Below are 22,442 nucleotides of genomic sequence, written 5' to 3'. Positions count from 1 at the left end.
TGTATACAGCTGCCTGCCATATGGCTGCTACAGTGCTAAGTGCTTAAACTGAATAAAACTGATTGCAATTCATCTTTCCCCTGGAAAGTGTAAGCCTTCAACAGAACTTACAGCTCCAAAATAGTTACATCAGATAGATTCTGCCAATGCAAATTGTCTAGGTGGGGAGACAGATTCTTGATGCTTCCTCCTCTGCCATCTTCCCAGAATCCTCCTCTCTGTGTATTTTTAAAAGTTTTTCCTCCAGAACATTAAAGTAGTTGAAAAATTAATAAGAGGATTTATGCAGGAGTTCTCTTATGGCACAGTGGAAACGAATCTGACTAGTATCCATGAGGATGTGGGTTCATTCCCTGGTCTCACTCAGTGGGTCATGGATCTGGCACTGCAGTGAGCTGTGGTGGAGGTCACAGATGTGACTCGGATCCTGTGTTGCTGTGACTGTGGTGTAGGCTGGCAGCTGTAGCTCTGATTTGACCCCTAGCCTGGGAACTTCCACATGCCGTGGGTGCAGCCCTAAAAAACAAACAAAAAAGGAGATTTAGGAGTTCCCGTCGTGGCGCAGTGGTTAACAAATCCGACTAGGAACCATGAGGTTGCGGGTTCGGTCCCTGCCCTTGCTCAGTGGGTTAACGATCCAGCGTTGCCGTGAGCTGTGGTGTAGGTTGCAGACGCGGCTCGGATCCCGCGTTGCTGTGGCTCTGGTGTAGGCCGGTGGCTCCAGCTCCGATCGGACCCCTAGCCTGGGAACCTCCATGTGCCGCAGGAGCGGCCCAAGAAATAGCAAAAAGCCAAAAAAAAAAAAAAAAGGAGATTTATAAAACCCACAAAAGTAGTTTAAGTTTCAACACTGTATGCCTACCCAAACCAGAATTCATTATCGTTTTACTTTACTGGCTTTAACGAAAGCAAGTATATCAATAATATTTTCAAAATCTTATTCTTTTCTTATATTGTTTTCAAATAAGTAAACTGCCAGTTTGGCAATTTCTCTTGATCAGTGACACTTTTAAATAATTTAAAATAACTTCAGCTTACTGAAACTTCTTTGCAAAATGCTACTGTGACTGGTATTGTTTTAAATTCTGAACACCACTTTGTGAATCAGTTTTAGAAGACCCCCCAAAAATGCTTATACTGTAATTTTATTGATATTATGTTGCTTTAAACTATTCCACATGAAATTTCTATAAAACTTAAATTGTCAGCATCTTTAAGAATTGAGTCAGTAGTTGCTTTTTGTAAATCAGATGTAATTTATACAAGATAACTTTTCCCCAGTTCAGAAATTCAAAATTAGAAGACATTTCATTTTAATTTTCATATATCTAATTCAAATATGATGTTAGGGCATTTACAAACTTAATGTCTACTTGGCAAGCATTTCTCCCATAATTATCTATATTCTCATTTAGTGATTCATGCATTTCTTACTGCTTTACTTTTTTCACTTATTTTTGAATTGAGGAAGAATATTCATATTTCTTGCTCAAGTTTTACATTCATTGAACACAGTTTCAAACTTACTTTCTCTCATTTCTGTTAAGCAAAGGAATGGGATTTTTTATTAAGCACGCAGCTTTATATATGGTCATGTTTTCTGACTGCAAAGCTTTTATTAAACTTTTGCCACCTTGTTCAAAATATTATTCCATATAGATGATTTGTGTAAAAATCTGTAATATATTTATACGAAGATACTTATGATCTCAACACAATGTATTTTGACATTTGATATTATATCTTCTTATATTTGATAAAAATCTTTAATTTGTGTACAAAGTATCTTGATTGCATTTAATCTGGATGCCCATCAAGCACTTACATGTGATTTTAATGTTGTTCTTAGAACTGATAAGAATATTGAGTATTATCTGCTCATTGAATTATCCCCACTCCTAAAATCTGTAATCTTTGTATAATACTAAAAAACAAACAAACAAAAACAAAAAAAACGATGACCATATTTGAATTCATGGATGCATCATCTTTCAAATCAGGGGAATTTGTGTTGTGGCTCAGTGAGTTAAGAACCTCACACAGTGTCTGTGAGGGTACAGGTCTGATCCCTGGCCTTGTTCAGTGGGTTGAGGATCCAACATTGCCGCAAGCTGTGGCAGAGGTTGCAGATGTGGCTCATATCTGGCATTGCTGTGGCTGTGGCATAGGCTGGCAGCAGCAGCTCTGATTCAACCCCTAGACTGAGAACTTCCATCTGCTGCAGGTGTGACCATAAAAAGAAAAAATCAAATAAAGTTATGATTTTGAGCTGAGCAAGGCATAAATTTGGCATAATTCCATCACCATATCCTAGCCAGGATAAATATTTTTACACAAATATCGCCTCTTTCTTGTGACAAGCTAGACCATTTCTGATTTTTTTTTTTTTTTTTTAGATAACAGCTTTTTTGGGGGGTGGAGGCTTCATTGGCAGCATACAGGAGTTTCCAGGTCAGGGATTCAATCCAAGCCACAGCTGTGACCTACACTACATCTGTGGCAATGCCAGATCCTTAATCCACTGCACTGAGCTGGGAATCAAACTCATGCTGCAGCAGGAAATGCTGGATTCTTAACCCACTGTGCCACACCAGGAACTCCTGATAACAGATTTTGTTTTGTTTTTTTGTCTTTTGTCTTTTTAGGGCCACACCCCATGGCATATGGAGGTTCCCAGATTAGGGGTTGAGTCAGAGCTACAGCCACCAGCCTACACCTCAGCCACAGCCATGTCTGTGACCTACACCACAGCTCACGGCAATGCTGGATCCTTAACTCATTGAGCAAGGTCAGGAATAGAACCCTCGTCCTCATGGATACTGGTCAGGTTCATTAACCACTGAGCCTTCTGATAACAGCTTTAATGAGATATTATTATCCAGGTTTTTCTTCTGTTTTAATTAATTCCAAACTTTCTTCTCTTGCAATGACATCATTTTTAATGTAAACACATCTGGTAATCATAAACATTCATTAATGATGTACTGTATCTGGTTTATATAATCAAAAAGTAAGGAAAAGTATTTTGCTTCCTTTATTCTCAATAGTATTTCAGATTTAGCATGATTTGCTTTAGCATTATAAATCTGTTATAAATTTTACTAGACAAATAAAACAGAATATTTTAATGATTAGTTATATGATTATGTCTTTAGTTCAACTAAATTTAGAAATATTCCAGCACTTGAGCTTCAAGTAATTTCTTGTGACCCTCTGAGAGACAAATTATTTTTGCACAAAACACACAATATGTAACATCACTCATACATATTTTATCAAATTCTGTAAAGCATCAACTATTAAACTATCAATTTGAACATGCATTACAAATTCTATTTTTAAAAGCATTACAACAAAATATGAAATTTTCATGATCATAAATTCTGTTTAAATTTTTCCAATCTTTGAAACCACTTTTTGAGTGGCAAGTATTTGATTCTATTGTATTTTTTTTTCAGCCTATCCTTTTTTCCTTTTTCTCTTCTTTTTTTTTTTTTCTTGTCTTTTTGCCTTTTCTAGGGCTGCTCCCAAGGCACATGGAGGTTCTCAGGCTAGGGGTCTAATAGGAGCTGTAGCCACTGGCCTACGCCACAGCCACAGCAACTCAGGATTTGAGCCGAATCTGCAACCTACACCACAGCTCACAGCAACGCCAGATCCTTAAGCCACTGAGCAAGGCCAGGGATCAAACCCACAACCTTAAGGTTCCTAGTTGGATTCGTTAACCACTGCACCACGATGGGAACTCCCTGATTCTATTGTATTTTTGCTAAAGAGAATGCACAGGAAACAAAATAAAGATAAGGATTCTTTGGAATAATTGAGGCAGTCACAATGAATTAACTCACCACTAGACTTTTTTTTCTTTTAGGGCCCCACCTGTGCATATGGAAGTTCCTGGGCAAAGGGTCAAATTGGAGCTACTGCTGCCAGCCTTTGCCACAGCCACAGCAATGCTGGATCCAAGTTGCATCTGTGACCTATAACACAGCTTGTGGCAATGCTGGATCCTGAACTCACTGAGCGAGGCCAGGGAAGGAACACCCATCCTCATGGACACTATGTGGAGTTCTTCACCCACTGAGCCACAATGGGAACTCTACCACTAGACTATTTTTTAAAACACCCATCTTTGAAAAGTTTTGCCCATAAAAATCTGCATTTTGTACTTGGATGGGCCCATACTCTATTAAAATCATTTTTACTTTATTAGAAATAGGTGGCCATGATGAAGAATTTAAAATTTAATTCAAATGGCATCTTCTTATTTTCTTGTACATGCTTATATTCACTACCTTCTGAAATTTCTAACATTTTATCTTTTTCTCACAATTCAAAGAAAGTTCTTTATTAAACTCTAAATTTCATAATAATTCTATTCTATAAGTGTCAATTTAGAATCTCATTTTAAGGAGCTGAAATATTTTTCTCTACTAAACCTGTTACTGTCCCCCTTAATTGTGATCAATTTCTATATGCATTTTTCTTGTTCTAAACAATGGACCAAGTTACTTTTTAAATGCCAAATTTATTTTTAAGAATTTTGGTATAAATTTTTAAACATTTATTTTTAATTAATACATTCAGTTAAATGTATTAGACATTTAATTAATTTATATGAATTAACTTCATTCATATAAATTATAGTATTTAACAAACATGTCTATAAAAACATTTGTATGAAAAAAATCAATGATTAAAACAACAAAAAACTACATACCATATTTCCAATGTGGTGAAAAAAGAATAGTGAAAATAATTTTTATATAAACAAGTAAGTAACACTAAATTATCAATGTTTTAAGTGAAGAAAGTATGAAGTTTCCTGGAAAGAAAATACTTTTTCAGCGAATTTTGACATTTCATCAAATTTTATTTGTGAAAGGTCAAATATATTAATAAACAAACTTACCTTTGTGTGCTTAACAATATTGTAAAAATCACACAAACATGTATCTGTAATTAAACAAAACTTTCCCATTTACTTAGCAGTACTATGGAATGAAGCTATAAACAGTGAAAACAGCTTGTCACTTTCCCACCTGACTGAACAAGGACCGTCAGAAAAAAACAGCAGGTGAGAGACTTAACTTGTGCTTGTGTTCCCTATGTGCATGACTCTCAGGGTCACACAAGTGCAGGGTTGGATCCTGTCTTTAATTAAAATTTTGAATTTATGATCATCATGGATTACTCTGCATTAATTCTAATTCTTTTTTTTTTTTTTTTTTGTCTTTTTAGGGCCGCACCATATGGAGGTCCCCAGACTAGAGGCTGAATAGGAGCTGCAGCTGCTGGCCTACACCACAGCCACAACAACATTAGATTCGAGCCATGTCTGCGACCTACTCCACAGCTTGTGGCAACACCAGATCCTTAACCTTCTTGAGCAAGGTCAGGCAGGGGTCAAACGTGCTTCCTCATGGAAACCAGACAGATTCATTTCCACTTAGCTACGATGGGAACTTCTAATTGTTAAAAAATATTAAATAAAAATATTCATCTGATTATTCAATTTTTTGAAGCCCCCTTAATTTTCTGCCTGAGTTGAGGCCTCTCTTGCCTCACTCTAATTCTAATTCTGGCCCTGGCTGGGATGCTGGGGCTGAAGGGAAAGAGGAAAGTAAGGATGGTGGTCTAGAGAAGTAAATTCTTAATTATTATAACAGTTAAAGTTCAAAAACTGATTATATTACTTAGAAATATGGAGATAAATATTAAACCAAATAGCTAAGAGAGTTGGAAATGGCTGCCTCGAAACAGCTGGAAGGGAAAAAGGTGAGGCAGATGAATCACTACTTTCATGATAAACTATCTGCACAAATTTTTAATTTGATAAAAATAAAGGTAATTTTATAAAATCTGAAACTCTCAAGTGTCTGAAAAAGTTACAAAGCACAAAGTGACAAAAACATAACAGAAAAAGAAAAATAAATACCTTGAAAATTCTTTATGGATGGCCCCAACTAGCCTTACAGGAATAAAGACTAGAGTTAATTTGCCATTTCATTGATGAAATAACAGAGAACCTCTACTTTGCATATTATGTGTATGTTTGAACTGACAAAAGAATATTTAGAAAAGAGAGAAAAAAAAAACCACCACAGTCATCCTGAGGAGACTCTCGTGTGTACCTACATAACTAATATACTTAAAATATGGTAGTTATCTTATTGGATTACAATTCTTTCATGCCTAATTGTCCTAGATTTTGATCACCTTAGGGATAGGGAAATAATTTTATTAATTTTTATTAACTTTATTAATCTTTGTTCCCACTAGAAAGATTCCTGGAACATGCTATCAAGTGTTTCCTAATAGCTGAGGAAGGAAGCAAGGAAAGAGAAAGGTATCTATCCCTACCTTCGAAGTCTCTTAACCCACTACTTAGTTATAAAGAAACTACGTTAATATCAGACTGAAGGGGAAGAATTATGGTATGTATATATTAGTGAGGAAAGAAGAGCAGTAAAATGTTGCAGTGTGTAGAATATACACAGTGTATAGAATATATACAGAAAAGAGGTTATTTTAGAAACCTACTCTGTAATATGAATTCCAAATACAATCTAGTAAATGAGAGCAATTAATTTTGAAAGAGGAAATGTAAAACTATACAAATGAAACTGATAACAGGAAAATATTACTGGGGTATATAACATTGATTCCACTACAATGCATCTGATCAAAATCTTGAAGATTAATTCATGCTACTGACCATATCACATATCTTAAAATAAATACCTGGACCTATTCAAGGAACTATCCATATATACACTTGGAAGAAGTACCCAGACCAAGATTGTTCTATGTGGACTTCCATTCAATATGACTTCCTTTAACTTTGCTTATGGCTTGCTAAATTTTTAGTATAAGCTTTATTTCTTTTAACAAAAAACAAACTTAAGAAAGCTGGTTTATATATGAAAAGATTGGTTTACTTGACACAGATGAAACAGGGCAATCAAAGGAAAGTAAGAATTTGATGATTTATTCAATTATGAATGCATCAGGAAAGAATCCATGGATGATGCTATGAAATAATGACTTAATAAAATTTCTTCATGTTCATACCTTTATGTAGTTGAAAAGAAAAGAGGCAAACCCTGCTGTCCACAGGGCACAAGTACCAACTGTGACTTGGTGATAGAAGAAAGCATTTCTATTCTCAAGATCCAGAGACAGAGAGGCAGCTTGAGAGCCTCAGAAGAACACAGAACGTCACCCCAATCTCCACCACCTGCCACTAGATTAGCAAACATCAAATAACAAGCAAAAATAGTGCTGCTGGAAAAAATGCAAGAGTGGAGAGAGAGAGACAAACTCTGTGGCTCAATCACACATGGAAAGACTAAAACTGAGTGTGGAAGAAGGACAATTAAAAAAAAAAACAAAAAACCTTCAGCAATATAATTTCCACTCTAAGCACAAGGAAATGCTAGAGGAACTGAACTTGGCAGTGTGAGGGTAACCATGGTGACTAAAAAAAAAAAGCAAAACTCAAATCAACTTACTATTAGGTGGACACAAATCCCATTCTAATGGCCTAATAAAGAAAATGCATGTCTATATTCAGATATAAATACTATTTATGTCAGTCCCACACATAATGTCTTGCTTTCATCCAAATATGTACAGAAAAATCAAAGGGGGAAAATACGCTGTCAGGAGATAAAACAATCAGCAGAACCAGACTTAGATGTAACCCACCTGTTGGAACTATCAGACAGAACATTTCAAATTACTATAATTAATATGCTAAATTCTTAGGAAGAAAAAGGAGGAAAACATGCATGACCAGATGAAATTTTATCAGAACACCAGGAACTGTAAGAATCGATGCAAATGCTATGGGAAAAACCCCAAACAAAACACAATGACAGAGATGGAAAATATTTTTGATAGGTTTATCGGTAGACTTGATACAACTGAAAAATTAATCAGTAAACAGGTTGGTTAATAGTTAGAAATTACCCCAAATGAAACAATAAGGGGAAAAAAAAAGAGTGGAAGGTGGAGACTAGAACAGGATATCTAAGAAAAGGGATTAACATCAAATAGTATAACATATGTGGAGTTCCTGCTGAGGCACAGTGGGTTAAGAATCCAACTGCAGGAGTTCCCGTCGTGGCGCAGTGGTTAACGAATCGGACTAGGAACCATGAGGTTGCGGGTTCGGTCCCTGCCCTCGCTCAGTGGGTTAACGATCGATCCGGCGTTGCCGTGAGCCCTGGTGTAGGTTGCAGACACGGCTCGGATCCCGCGTTGCTGTGGCTCTGGCGTAGGCCGGTGGCTCCAGCTCCGATTCGACCCCTAGCCTGGGAACCTCCATATGCCGCGGGAGCGGCCCAAGAAATAGCAACAACAACAACAACAAAAAAGACAAAAGACAAAAAAAAAAAAAAAGAATCCAACTGCAGCAGCTTGGGTAGCTAGAGGTGTGGGTTCGATCCTTGGCCCAGCACAGTGGATTAAAGGACCCAGTGTTGCCAGAGCTGTGGCTTAGGTCATAGCTGTGGCTCGGAGTCAATCCCTGGCTCAGGAACTTCCAGATGCTGTGGGTGTGGCTTAAAAAAAATGATACAACATATATGAAATCAAAACCCTTGAAGTAGAAGATAACAGGACAAATCAGAGAATACCTCAGGATGAATGCCAAAAATAAATACATAAACAGATAAACATATAGACAAATGAACAAACCAGAAATAGACAAATGATGTTCAAACTGATAAGAACTAAAGATAAAAACAAAATCTTGAGGGCAAAGAAAACTGACACATTATACACACACACACACACACACACACACACACATATATGAAGAAACAAAGATAAAAATTACAGTAAGACATCTTATCTGGAAATATGCAAGCCAAGAGACAATAAAATTACTTCTTTAAAATTCTGAAAGAAAAGTCAATCCAGATTTCTTTACTCACGAAAAATTACTTTCAAAAATGAAAAATAAAGATTTTTTTGAAGGAAAAAAGCATGGAAGAAGTAATTACCGGTAGTTCTGCAACATGATATTTGAAAGGAAGTTTTTTAGGCAAAAAGAAATATGATACTAGACAGAAACTAAGAGCTACATAAAGAAATGAAGAGCACTTGAAATGGTAGAAATGAAGGTGAATATAAAAATATTTTAGTATTTAGTAACTGCTCCCAAAAATAACTATTTAAAACAAAAATGGTAACACTGTACTCTGTCCTTATAATCTAGGTAAAAGTAAAATACATGACAATATTAGAAACAAAAAGAACATACAAACTATCAATATCAGAAATGAAAGACAAGATTATCACTGCAGGCTGCACAGGCATTAAAAGAATAAGGGAGGAGTCTCTTGTGGCACAGCAGGTTAAGGATCCAGCACTGTCACTGGAACAGTTTGGGTTGCTGCTGTGGCACAGGTTCAATCCCTGGCCTGGAAACTTTCACATTCTGTAGGCGCGGCCAAAATAAATAAATAAATAAATAAATAAATAAAGGAATACTACAAACAACTCTATACATATAAACTCAACATCTTAGATAATACGCACCAATTTCTCAAAAACCAAACACCAAAACTGACTCAAGAATAAAGAGGTAACCAAAAAATCCTGTATCTATTAAAGACATTTATTTGCAGTTAAAAACCTTTCAAACAAAAGATAATTTTCTTCGGGATAAAGGACAGTCACTTGGGAGAAGGCTCATATTGTCTAGGTTTCACTTACTGGACAAGATAGAAGTGCTACTTGAAATATAAATGCTGAACTGGCCTGACTTCATAATACTCAGAAAGAGACAAGTAATTTTAATTGAGTGATATTTTTAAAACCGACACCAAGAAAGCAAATACATAAGCAAAATTACTTTTACATTCATTCATTAGACTGTCCAGTAAATTACATTTATATGATAGCCCTGAGTGCTTTATTCAGAGTGCGTGTTTAAGACAGCTAAAACACATTTTTAAAATATCCAAAATATTTCCATTTTAAAAACTATTAAAATCTTTTTCAAAGTTTTAGAAAATAAAATCTTCTAGAAAGATTAAATTCAAATGTGTCAAAGTTTGATGTTTTAATGATTTCAGGATTTTTAAGTCATAAATTTATATCCATTACTTACTAGTTGAACTAAATAACAGGCAAGGGAAATATGTGATGGCTCTGTCAAAATAAAACAATTCACAATTTTATTTAGGGTTAGGTATTTTTATATATAATGAAAACAAAAGCCTCCATTTTTTTTTCTTTCTGATAGCATGCCAGTAATTGTTAGCGATCCACGCACATTGAAGTATTTTAAATATCACACCAACAATAAATTAAAATATATAAACCTTTAAGCAGTACAAAATATAACATAATTTACCTCAGACACAGGTACTTGTTCCTTAGTGGGAGCTTGATTTTTTAATCTTGAAAACAAAATAAATATTGAGTATTTTATTTTATGTTTACAATGGAAAAATATGAAAGCAATTCTATGCATGCTTAAAATAATTTAAATGCACATCTAAATTAATGTGTACATCCACTATAATAGTAAATGACATAAATGTTTTAAGGGAAAAATAAATGCATGAGAATAAATAGGTATCCAATATATATTCTAAATAAATAAATACAGACATGCATTTCTTCTCTAAAAACAAGAACACTTAAGAAATGTTTTCTATTGTATTAAGTACAATTAAAAAAAATTTTAGTAGAACAGTTCCCAAAAAAGAATTACCCTTTAAAAAAATAAAAGCAGCTACGCTTAATATTTATAATATGCATCAGTATTTACTACTATAGGATTCAAAAAGTGACAGGAAATATCTATTGTAAAAATTCAAAATAGTAACGTAATTTCAATATACATTACAATTAACTTACTCTAGAATTTTGAAGAATGTATTCTCTTAAAAACCTTTATAAGCATAGCCCAAACAGTAACTATAATTTTTAAAGTCTGATTTCTAAAAAATACTAATTACACTTCTGACAACATTAACAAAGGCATTTGTTAATCTATAAAATCTTTTAAAATATATCAATTTAACATAAAAGCTAGCTTTCCAAAGGATCTTTGTCTTAGAAGGTGCTGATGCTAAATATTATTTGTTGATATTGCATATTAAACTATTTTAATTTGCATAAGTAGAGCATCTGGCTGATCCTAAATGTCATTAACAGTTAAGTGATTCAAAACTTAGTGAAGGAGTTCCCGTCATGGCTCAGTGGTTAACAAATCCAACTAGGAACCATGAGGTTTCGGGTTCGATCCCTGGCCTCGCTCAGTGGGTTGCCGTGAGCTGTGGTGCAGGTTGCAGACTCGGCTCGGATCTGGCCTTACTGTGTGGCTCTGGTGTAGGCCAGCAGCTACAGCTCTGATTAGACCTCTAGCCTGGGAACCTCCATATGCTGCACATGCAGCCCTAGAAAAGACAAAAAGACAAAACAAAAGAAAAAAAAATTAATGAAGACTTAATGACTATACTTAAGGATTAATATATTTAACATAAGCAACAACTATACTGACTTAAATTTCATGGACAGGAGTTCCTGTCATGGCTCAGTGGAAATGAATCTGACTAGTATCCATGAGTATACAGGTGCAATCCCTGGCCCTGCTCAGTGTGTTAAGGATCCAGTATTGCTAGAGTAGGTCACTGCAGATGTGGTTCTGATCTGGTGTTACTGTGGCCGTGGCCGTAGCATAGGCCAGTGGCTACAGCTCTGATTCAACCCCTAGCCTGGCAACCTCCATATGCCATTGGTACGGCTCTAAAAAGACAGAAATTAACTAATTAATTTTTAAAAATAAATTTCATGGACAAAAATAAAGATATCTAGTACAATATCAATCATTCTAAAAGCTAATCTCATGGTTACTCAATGAAATATGGAGTTGGCAAACACCCCTCTTTATCTGCTCTCTGAGGATACATTAAAGTATTAAGTTTATAAATGCTGTTTTCTTAAATCTTAGTGATAACTGTATAAAATTACTTATTTGCATTTTAGTAATTACATGTAATTGTAACAATCTAAAATAAAACCTGTCCTTTTTTGAAGAGGTACTATATTGATAGTGTTTAAAATAATTGTCAACTAATTTTACTAAATAAATCTAAATGAATAAAACCCGCACAAAAAATGGACAAAATGCACACGTTTTTCATTGTGGGGGTTACATATTTTGTAATTCTCTCAGACAAGTAATTGTGAAAAATGTTCAAAAAGATGAAATAACATCAAGTGTACAGTACAACTTCACTGCTTTAATAACATATGTAAGAAAATAATAGTTGTAAGAATAACATCTATAAAGTTGTAAGAAACATGAAAAATCAGTGGGAAGAAAAAAAAGCGATATTGGATTAATGAAGTTTTGAAATAACTTTGAATGTTAAAACTGATTTCTATTTCTAAGCATTTAAAAATTTTAAACTCAGTTTGAAAAACTGAAACAAATTGGCTGCAAGGCAGTTTAAAAATATTTCATAAAAGCATTTTCCTTTTCAGCTTTCTATTGAAAATATTATCAAAGACTAACCTTAAATTCTTACAAAAGAAACATTACTATGATAATCATTTTTGCATATGGCTATTTTAATAAATTGATTTTTTGCAGCAATTAAAGTGAAAGCTATTAAGCATGTTTTACTACTATCGCTGGCATTTCAATTGGGGAAACTGAATTTTTAAAATATCTCTTTAAGGGAGGTTGGTGACAGGTTTTTATAACTCTTCATTTTACTGGCTAAGAAACTGACACACAAGAACAAAATACGTTACTGAAATAACTAGCAATAAGAGGCTTATGTTTCCAATCTTTTTCTGTGGCTTTAACCATACTAGTATTCTGTTTAAGGGGCAGAATTATAATAACCAGTGAAAACATTTAGAAAAACAAATCTAAAAAAATTAGAAAAGCATGTGACACAAAGTTTCATTAAGTTATAAATTTGTCATTAAAATGTACACTATGTTTTTGTAACTAGAAAAGCATACTTTAAAAAACTTTAATACAACTACTAATACATCACTACACTTTTGAAAAGAAAAATATTCTTACCTTTAATCTTATTCATTAAAGATACTTGCTGAAATAGTCATCATTTCAGATATTCAATTGCTTGGTAGAAGACAGTGAAATTTGCTAAGCTCAAAGTTCTGAGCTAATGACCTGTCATTAGGTAATTACACTTTTCACCTGTGAATGTTGCAATATTTTTTAATAAAAAAATTGTATAGCATTTAAAACAAACACTATTTAAGATTTCAGTGTAAAGAGAACAGAAGGACTGGTTATGAATTTCAAAAACAATCACTAGAAATTAAGATTGTTAAATAATTAATTTTTCTTCTGTATGTAAACCTGCTTTCCCCTCTAAGTTTCAAAATGAAATAAATGTCCCTACTCGTATTTTTCTACAGCACACATGACCAGACCAAAGCTACATGTGAAATGAGTATTTTGGTTAAATTACATTATTGTGTTCTTTTGATGTTTCATTTATACTACAAACATACCATGAGATAGAGGGAAGAGCCTTAAGGGGAAAAATGTTGAGATTCATTTCAGTCAGACCACATTCTTTCCTTCTAATAACATTTAAAAGCCAAAAGTTTCAATGCTAATTTTCAAAATGTAATCTTTAAGAATGTTTGTAAGTAAACTCCAAAAGCTGAAAAGAGGTTTATAACAAGTCAGTAGTCAAGTCAACCAGTTCTCAAGAACTTATACATTCAAGATTAAATCTGGAATAGCAATCATCAGACTAGTAAGAGTAAAACATCTAGTGCACAATTTCTGATTTATTGTTCTGAAATATGTTAAGAGATATGCAGAAAGGATGATTGATCTAAACATTTGCCAGGCTTCATCTACATCATGTACTATGCTAAGAGTCTCAGTCCAAAGTTAAGACACACCTCTTCCTGTTAAGGAGTTCACTGTGAAGGAAATACACTGAAGCAAATGTTTACAGAATTGTCAAGTGTTAGAAAAGAGACATCTATATTGTGGCTATACAAAGGATCAGGATTCTACAAAGGGGAAAGATGCAAGGAAGCAGGGAGACTATTACTGTGAATATGGTTTTACAGCAAAAGCAGGAGTTAACAAAGTAGGGAAAGGAGATTCAAAGCAGAACAAAAGCAAATGTAATACATGACAGCAATTATATGATACTGAATGGTCTCATATTACTAGAATGTAAAGAACAAGGGAGAATAGTCGAAGATGCAACTGAAGAGATAGCAAAGGATACTTCAGGAAAGGTCTTGATTGTCACACTAAAATGTTGGTACCAAGAACTTTTATTCTAAGGTTAATAGAAAGTATCAGATTTGTGTATCAGAAAGAGAAAAGGCAGTATCAGAAGAGGATTAAGTTCCAGTCAGGGAGTATAGACAGGAGACAATTAATGACCGTGACAAGTAAACCAGCAGGAGTGTCAATGAAGAGGAGGAAGGTTTTTTTGGGGGGAGGGGTGATAAAGGAAAACCAACAAAATATAAGTATTGATTGGATAAAGGTACACAAGGAGAGCAAATATGACCTCCTTCATGTCTGCCTTGAGTGGCAAGAGAATGGTAACACCATTAACCAAAAAAGATTTCAGGGGGAGAAAAAGCATATTTTGCAGAAAACATGAATTCAGTTTTGAACTTAACTGAATTTGTGGTGCTTGCAGAATATTCATATAAAAATATTGATCACTCAGATCTACTCAGTCTTGTAAAGCTCATCTTTTGGCACAAATGAAACACACTTCCATAAAGATAACCCCCAAATCATCATCTAGAACATGACCCCTACATTTTCACTATTTATTTTTCAATCAACAATTCAAAAATATCACAGTATATTAGAATTACAGTTGAGTCCTAAGAGAGATTATCCAATTGCCCCTAACCTGTAGATGAGAAAAATGTGAGGCCTAAAAATGCTAAAGTAATAAATCCACTAAGCAAAAGAACAGGTCCTACTTCAAATTTCTACTGTACTGCTTCACAGCCAACTTCCCTCTTAAAATCAGCCTCCCTTATAATCATGCTTGGAAACATGAAAAACATTCTCTCAGCCTCTAGATGATTTCTCCTCTAAAGCATACTGAATATCACTGCCAAATTAATATTACTAATAGACCAATTTATGCTGTTGTTTGCTGAAATGTTCTACTTCCCATACATCAAAGAAATACTGCTATGAAATACTGCATAGGCATATGGTATAGAAATAAACATAGAAAGATTAGGAGGCTAGATTCTGGTTCCAATACTCCAACTATATCAGCTGCTGCCTACTCTCCTGGGGAAACAGGGCCTTCACATTGAAGCTTAGGCCCATCAAACTACTCAGCCAATCACAACACAACAAGGAAAGTACATTTGGAACCACAAGTACAACCAGGAAAGCAAATAGAGTATTTGCTTTACTAGCACTTATTAGTCTCTGAAGACAGACTACAATAATTTAAAATGAGGATCTTCACTTTTAACAGCTATGTGACCTTGAGCAAATGACTTATCTGTATCTCAGTGGCCTCGTCCATAAAACTGGGACAAGAACAGTGCATATCTCATTAGTTTGTGAGAATTAAATGAGTGGATAAATGTAGAACAGTGTATATACTCAATAAAGGTTAGCTATTATGACTTCCATGGGTAGAATCAGCAATTAATCTTGCTGTCTGGAATTCACTTGAGTATGCCACACAGGCCTTTTATTACCTAAGTATGGTCAATATTTTGAGACTTCCTGCCACATTTCCTTCATCCTCAAACAAAATACATTACGTATTAATTCTGATTGCTGGTCAATTTACTCTAGTATGAAGTGATCTAACCACTCCTGAAGACATAGGTATGATTTGGTCATCTAAAGTCGGGGAAGACAGAGTGAAAAATCATTTTAGATAGATAGAGGAAAGAAATAGACAAAAACAAAGAATCAATAGACACAAAACATTTGTATGTATAAATACAAAGAAGAAAATAAGATCATCAGTGGAGGCAGAAGATTCTAATGTCAGAGTCAGGCTATAATTTTGTTATTTTCTTTATTTTTCTGGCAATATTAAATTAAGCCCTGAATATTTAATTAATAATCAATAAGCAACCACTCTCAGAAACAGAAGAGTGAAAAAACGGTAGTAACCCCAGAAACACTGGTAGAATTTGGTTGAGTTTGCCGTAAATGGAGGACTACCTTAAACTTTCTTTTACGTTTCCCTTTCAGTGGTTCTCCCATTATTCCCTGCTTACCAGCTTTCAAAGGCAGAGGTTCACAGTGTCAGAAGCCACTGTATTTTGATGCACAGCTCCTATTTACTGGCTTGCAATTACAAAGTCGGGGCAAATGTATTATACTCATTTTGAAAAGAAAAAACTATTTCACAGTTATAAAGATTTAGTTTGAAACAGTAATGTCCATGGAAGGATAAGAAAATCTAAGGGCATGATCCCCCAATCCCAGTTACATTTCAAATGTTTAGAGAAAGAAACAAGCCCCCATGTATTCCTAGATGAGATCAGTTTGCTTTTTTCCCCTTCTAAATCAAATATATGAAACGTAGAAACCTGACCATTTTGAACACTTAAGACTAATAATTTGGATTATGTCCAGAGGCAATAATTCCTCCAAATAAGTTCAGAATTTCAAGGAAAATAATGGGATGATTCCTTACATATTCTTCAATGGAAAGAGAGGTAGTAGAAATAAACATTTTTTTAACAGAAATCTCATTTTCAAATATAAAACTTATTTAAAAAGTTGTCATTCTGCTCATAAAAGAGCTTACTTCCAGCTTGCATTTATGAAAGATAATTAATGAATTACTAGTTTAGTTGAGAGTAGCATAATAAACTGATATTTCTCTTTGCAACAAATGCACATTGTCTTCTGGTTCAGCACTTCACAAAAATCATATAATGTAAAATATACATGATGTTAGTGGTTTAACTAATTAAGAAACCAGTTTACTGTGTGGCCCTGAGAAGATGTGTACTGAGTGTCTCCATTTCTGACCTCCTTATTCTGTAATTTACCCTGGTGCCATGAACTATGTCTTATTTATGTTTTCATTTCCACCACTTGACAAAGAGTCATACACACAGAAGGCAGGGAATCAATGTTTGATGTCAATGAATCTGTGGAAGGGTTGTCTATATTATACTATGCAAGAGCCATGTAGTTACCACTGGTGTTCTGTATAAAGCTCAGAAGCCAAATATAAGAGTGAGGAACTCACAGCTTCAAGGAAAGTCAGTTTTACATTTTCAATTCTTCCTATTACTCTTTAAATGAGGGGAGCATAATAAAATATAAAACATATTTTTACCTGTAAAACAAATTTTACATTTCTTTTAAATCTTCAAAACAATCATGTGAAGTTTTTTTTTTGTTTGTTTGTTTGTCTTTTTAGGGCCACACCCACAGCATACAGAAGTTCCCAGGCTAGGGGTTAAATTGGAGCAACAGCTGCTGGCCTCACCACAGCCATAGCAACACAGGACCCGAGCCATATCTGTGATCTACACCACAGCTCATGGCAATGCTGGATCCTTAACCACTGAGCAAGGCCAGGGATTAAACCTGTGACCTCATGAATACTAGCTGGGTTCATTACCACTGAGCCACCATGGGAACTCCAACAACTGTGTAAAGATTATTTACAAATGAATAAAGTGAAATAACCTAAACATAAAGCAGGAGAGCTCAGTTTTGAACTTTGACATTTGGATTCCAGTCATTGCCCTTATATTATACTTTGCTTACAACAAAATTGGAAGTCATTGAGAGAACTAAATCAACTTTTAATATCAACTCAAATTGTAGTTTTAGGACATTTGATTCAATCATTAAATAGACAACTTTGGCTGTGGTATAGGCCAGCAGCTGCCACTCCGATTCAACTCCTAGCCTGGGAACTTCAGTTATGTCGTGGGTGTGGCCCTAAAAAGACAAAAAAAAAAAAAAACTTTGCTTAGTTTTCCAAGCTGGAGATATTATAAATTCACTTCAGATTCTTTTGCTCTGAATATTGCTAGAGGGAAATATCTATTTTCAAATTTTTGTCAAGAAAACAAACCTTGTGAAATTTAAAACCTTACTTCTACTCTGTTATAATTCATCTATTCAGGTAAGTATATAGAAAGAGGAGGAAGAGGTAAATAAGGTACAGGAGAAAAAGAAAAGAGCAATTCCATGACTGAGTTACAATCTAACATCTGAGACAGAGATTTTTTTTAAATAAATAATTTTAAAGGCCTACAGCTTATTTCAAAGCTGTACTCCCTTAACACCATACTTCACAGAGGTAAGGATACAGATATTTTTCAGTGTGCAGAATAAAAAAGAGTATGTTCTTACATTTCAATAAATGATATAGAAAATGAGATGCACAGTAGCTTCTCCAAGTTTGTAAAGGAGGGTAAGCTCTTCCAGGTGGTCAAATACCAACAGGACTAAAGTGAAGCTGTAGAAGGATCTCAAATTCAGAGGGGCGGAGTAAAATTATGAGATGAACCATAGTGCGGTCAGTATAAGGTAGTAAAAATTTATGGAAAAATACTATTTATACAATTTATAAAAGACAGGTATGACTTAAATGAACCCAGGAGCATTCATAGACATTGCCTAAAAATACAAGTTTATTGAGTTTTATTTAGACACCAAAAACCTAATGGTGCAACTAATACGTAGTTCAAACAATTAGCTCCTAAGAAAGATTTACTGGGTCACAGAAGTTAACATAAATGATCTATAAAAATGGTCTGAGAAAGTTAGAATGAAAAGTAGGCTGATTAGTATAACTGTATCTGAATAAAATACAGGGAGAAGTAAAATCATGAAGAGTAGTAACAATGACAACTTCATACTTGTATAGTGATTCCTATGTACCACTCACTTTCTAAGTAGTAATATACATATACTAACTCATTTAATTCCCTCTACATGTTAGGAGCAGGTACTGTTTATATGTGTTTTACAAATGAGGAATGAGGCACAGAAGTCTGTAAACTACCCCAAATCATCCATGTTCTAGTAAACTGCAGGTAGTAACTTCAAAGTAGGCAATCCACTGGAGATCCTGTGCTTGTTAACCACTACACCACACCGTATTTTCAAGGGTCTGAGAGGGTTTAAAACGAAACTGGCTATCAAATCTCCTAACCATAGTATCAGAGAAGACCTCCTGAAACTGTTTTAGTAGGAAGTAAAACTTTACAAGAAACTCCTTCACAGATAATAAATGGCTGAAAATATCCTCAAGAAAAGTAGGTAAGTGGGTAAATTGATAAGCGTAAGGAGTTACAGAGAGAAACTAGAAATATGAAAGACTCTTATTAAGCTTCTTAGTGTGAAATCATGTAAAGTAACCACAATCTCCAACAACAAAAAATTCCCTTCCTGTTATAATCAGAGGCAGAATCAGCTAGAATAAACAATAATAAGGATATTGTTTATAATTTCTAAAAATATGAAAATGTACATTACTGGTATCTCGTTACAAACTCCACCTTAAAAATGATTCATAAACATAAATGAAATGTCTAGGAATCCATCTTGGGCAATACCCTATACAACTACCTTTTATTTCCCAGTTCATAAAATCTGAAGAAGCTCATTAAGAAGGGAGAGAACCCAAATAAACAAAATAAGAAATGAAAAATGAGAAATCTCAAAAAATCTAAGAGAAAACAACAAATAATTTTATGTCAACAAATTTGACATCTAGAAGAAATGGACAACTTTCTAGAAACATACAGCACACCAAAACTGAATCAAGAAGAAATAGATAATTTGAACAGACCTATCACTAGAAATGAAATTCAATATGTAATAAACAAAAAAAACTCCCACAAAATTTCAGGACCAAATGGCTTCACAGGAGACTTCTACCGAACATATAAAGAAGAATTTGTACCCATCCTTCTTAAAATTTTCCAAGAGACTGAAGAGGAGGGAATACTCCCAAAGACATTCTATGAAGCCACGACCACCCTAATACCAAACCAGACAAAGATACTACCAAAAAAAAAAAAAAGTAAAGGCTCATATCTTTGATGAATATAGATTAAAATTTTTCAATAAAATTTTAGCCAACCAGAGTTCCAGTCATGGCTCAGTGGAAATGAAACTGACTAGCATCCCTGCAGGTTTGATACCTGGCCTTGCTCATAGGTTAAGGATCCAGCATTGCCATGAGCTGTGGTGTAGGTCATGACACAGCTCAGATATGACATCACTGTGGCTGTGGTGTAGGCCAGCGGCTACAGCTCCAATTTGATTCCTAGCCTGGGAACCTCCATATGCCTCAGGGGCAGCCTTAAAAAAAAAAAAAATTAGCCAACCAAATCCAACAACACATAAAAAAATTATATACCATGACCAAGTGGTTCAACATGTGCAATCAATTGATGCAATATTCCACATTAACAAAAGTCAAAAATCACATGATAATCTTAATAGATGCAGAAAAAGAATTTGACAAAATTCAATATCCATTCATGATAAAATCTCTTACCAAAGTGGGTAAAGAGGAAACATATCTCAACAGAATGAAAACCATTTATGACAAACCCACAGCCAAGATAATACTTGATGGAGAAAATCTGAAAGCCTTCCCATGAAAATCAAGAATAAAACAAGGATTCCCACTTTCACTTTTATTTAACATAGTATTAGAAGTCCTGACCAAAGCAATCAGACAAGAAAAAGAAATAAAAGGTATCCAAATTGGAAGAGATGAGGTAAAACGGTCACTCTCTGCAGATGACATGATACTATATATAGAAAATCCTAAGGTCTCCAGACAAAAATTACTTGATCTGGTCAACAAATTCAGCAGAATAGTGGGATACAAAATTAACATTCAGAACTCAGTTGCAGTTTTTTATGGCTTTTTTTTGTAGGGCCAAACCCAGAGCATATGGAAGTTCCCAGGGTAGGGGTCAAATTGGAGCTACAGCTGCTGGTCTACTCCAGAGCCACAGCAACATGGGATCCAAGTCACATCTGTGACCTACACAACTCATAGGAACACTTGATTTTTAACCCACTGAATGAAGCCAGGGATTGAACCCACATCCTCATGGATAAGAATCAGATGCGTTTCCACTGAGCCACAATAGGAACTCCCTGGAAATCAGTTGCATTTCTGTATGTTAAAAATGAAGTATCAGGAAAGGAATGTAAAAAAGCAATACTTTTTAAAATTGCACCAAAAAATAAAATACCTAGGAATAAACCTGGCCAAGGAGGTGAAAGATTTATATGCTGAGAACTATAAAACTCTAATAAAGAAAATTAAAGAGAATTCAAAGAAATGGAAAGACATCCCATGCTCCTAGATTGGAAGAATTAATATTGTTAAAATGGCCATACTACCCAAAGCAACCTACAGATTTAATACAACTGCTATCAAATCATCCATGACATTTTTCACAAACTAGAACAATCCAAAAATTTATATGGAACCATAAAAGACTGAAGACTGCCAAAATAATCTTGAAAAGAAAAAAAACAAAGCAGGAGGCATAACTCTCATGACTTCAGATAATATTGCAAAGCTACAGTAATAAAACAGTATGGTATTGGTACGAAAACATATACATGGATCAACAGAACAGAATATAGAGCCCAGGAATAAACCCAGACTTTTATGGTTAATTAATCTTCAAAAAAGGAGATAAAGATATAATATGGGAAAAAGACAGTCTCTTCAGCAAGTAGTGCTGGAAAACTGGACAGTGCATGTAAATAATGAAACCAGAACATACCCTCACACTATGCACTAAAATAAACTCAAACTGGCTTAAAGACTTCAATGTAAGATATGACACTATAACACTCCTAGAAAAGAACACAGGCAAAATATTCTCTGGCATAAACCATACAGATGTTTTCTTAAGTCCATTTTCCAAGGCAATAAAAATAAAAATAAACCAATGGGACCTAATCAAACTTACAAATTTTTGCACAGCAAAGGAAAGGACAACCTACAGAATGGGAGAAAATAGTTGCATGTGATGCAACCAACAGGGGCTTAATCTCCAAAATCTACAAACTCATACAACTCAACAGCAAAAACAAACAAAAATCACAAAATGGGCAGAAGACCTACATAGACATTTCTCCAAAGAAGACATCCAGATGGCCAGTAGACCATCTGGTCTCAAAATTACTGATTATTAGAGAAATGCAAATCAAAACTACAATGAGGTTCCATCTCACACCAGTCAGAATGGCCATGATTAACAAGTCTAAAAATAAACATTGCACAGGGTGTGGAGAAAAGGGAAGCTGCCTACACCATCAGTGAGAATGTAAATTGGTACAACCACTATGGAAAACAGTACGGAGGTTCTCAGAAAACTAAATATAGAACTACCATATGATCCAGCAATCCTATTCCTGGGCACATACATGGGAACGACCTAAA

The 22,442-nt window shown here is 34.6% G+C and overlaps 1 protein-coding gene across 3 annotated transcripts in view; it reads right to left on the bottom strand.

The window, feature by feature from the left end:
• ZNF280D (zinc finger protein 280D) overlaps window positions 1-22,442 on the bottom strand; it is a 124,300-nt gene that overhangs the window by 18,025 nt on the left and 83,833 nt on the right. For 2 of the 3 annotated variants that reach the window (XM_047766272.1, XM_047766273.1), the window contains one exon: window positions 10,370-10,415. In XM_047766272.1, coding sequence (XP_047622228.1) covers window positions 10,370-10,415 — 46 coding nt within the window. Of the gene's footprint in view, window positions 1-10,123; window positions 10,165-10,369; window positions 10,416-22,442 lie in introns of all 3 variants that reach the window. The other variant, XR_007133084.1, reaches the window with a different exon arrangement.

The sequence above is a fragment of the Phacochoerus africanus genome, chromosome 2, assembly GCF_016906955.1.
Source record: "Phacochoerus africanus isolate WHEZ1 chromosome 2, ROS_Pafr_v1, whole genome shotgun sequence".
In the NCBI taxonomy this organism is placed as follows: Eukaryota; Metazoa; Chordata; class Mammalia; order Artiodactyla; family Suidae; genus Phacochoerus; species Phacochoerus africanus.
This window is presented reverse-complemented; position numbering and strand designations above follow the sequence as displayed.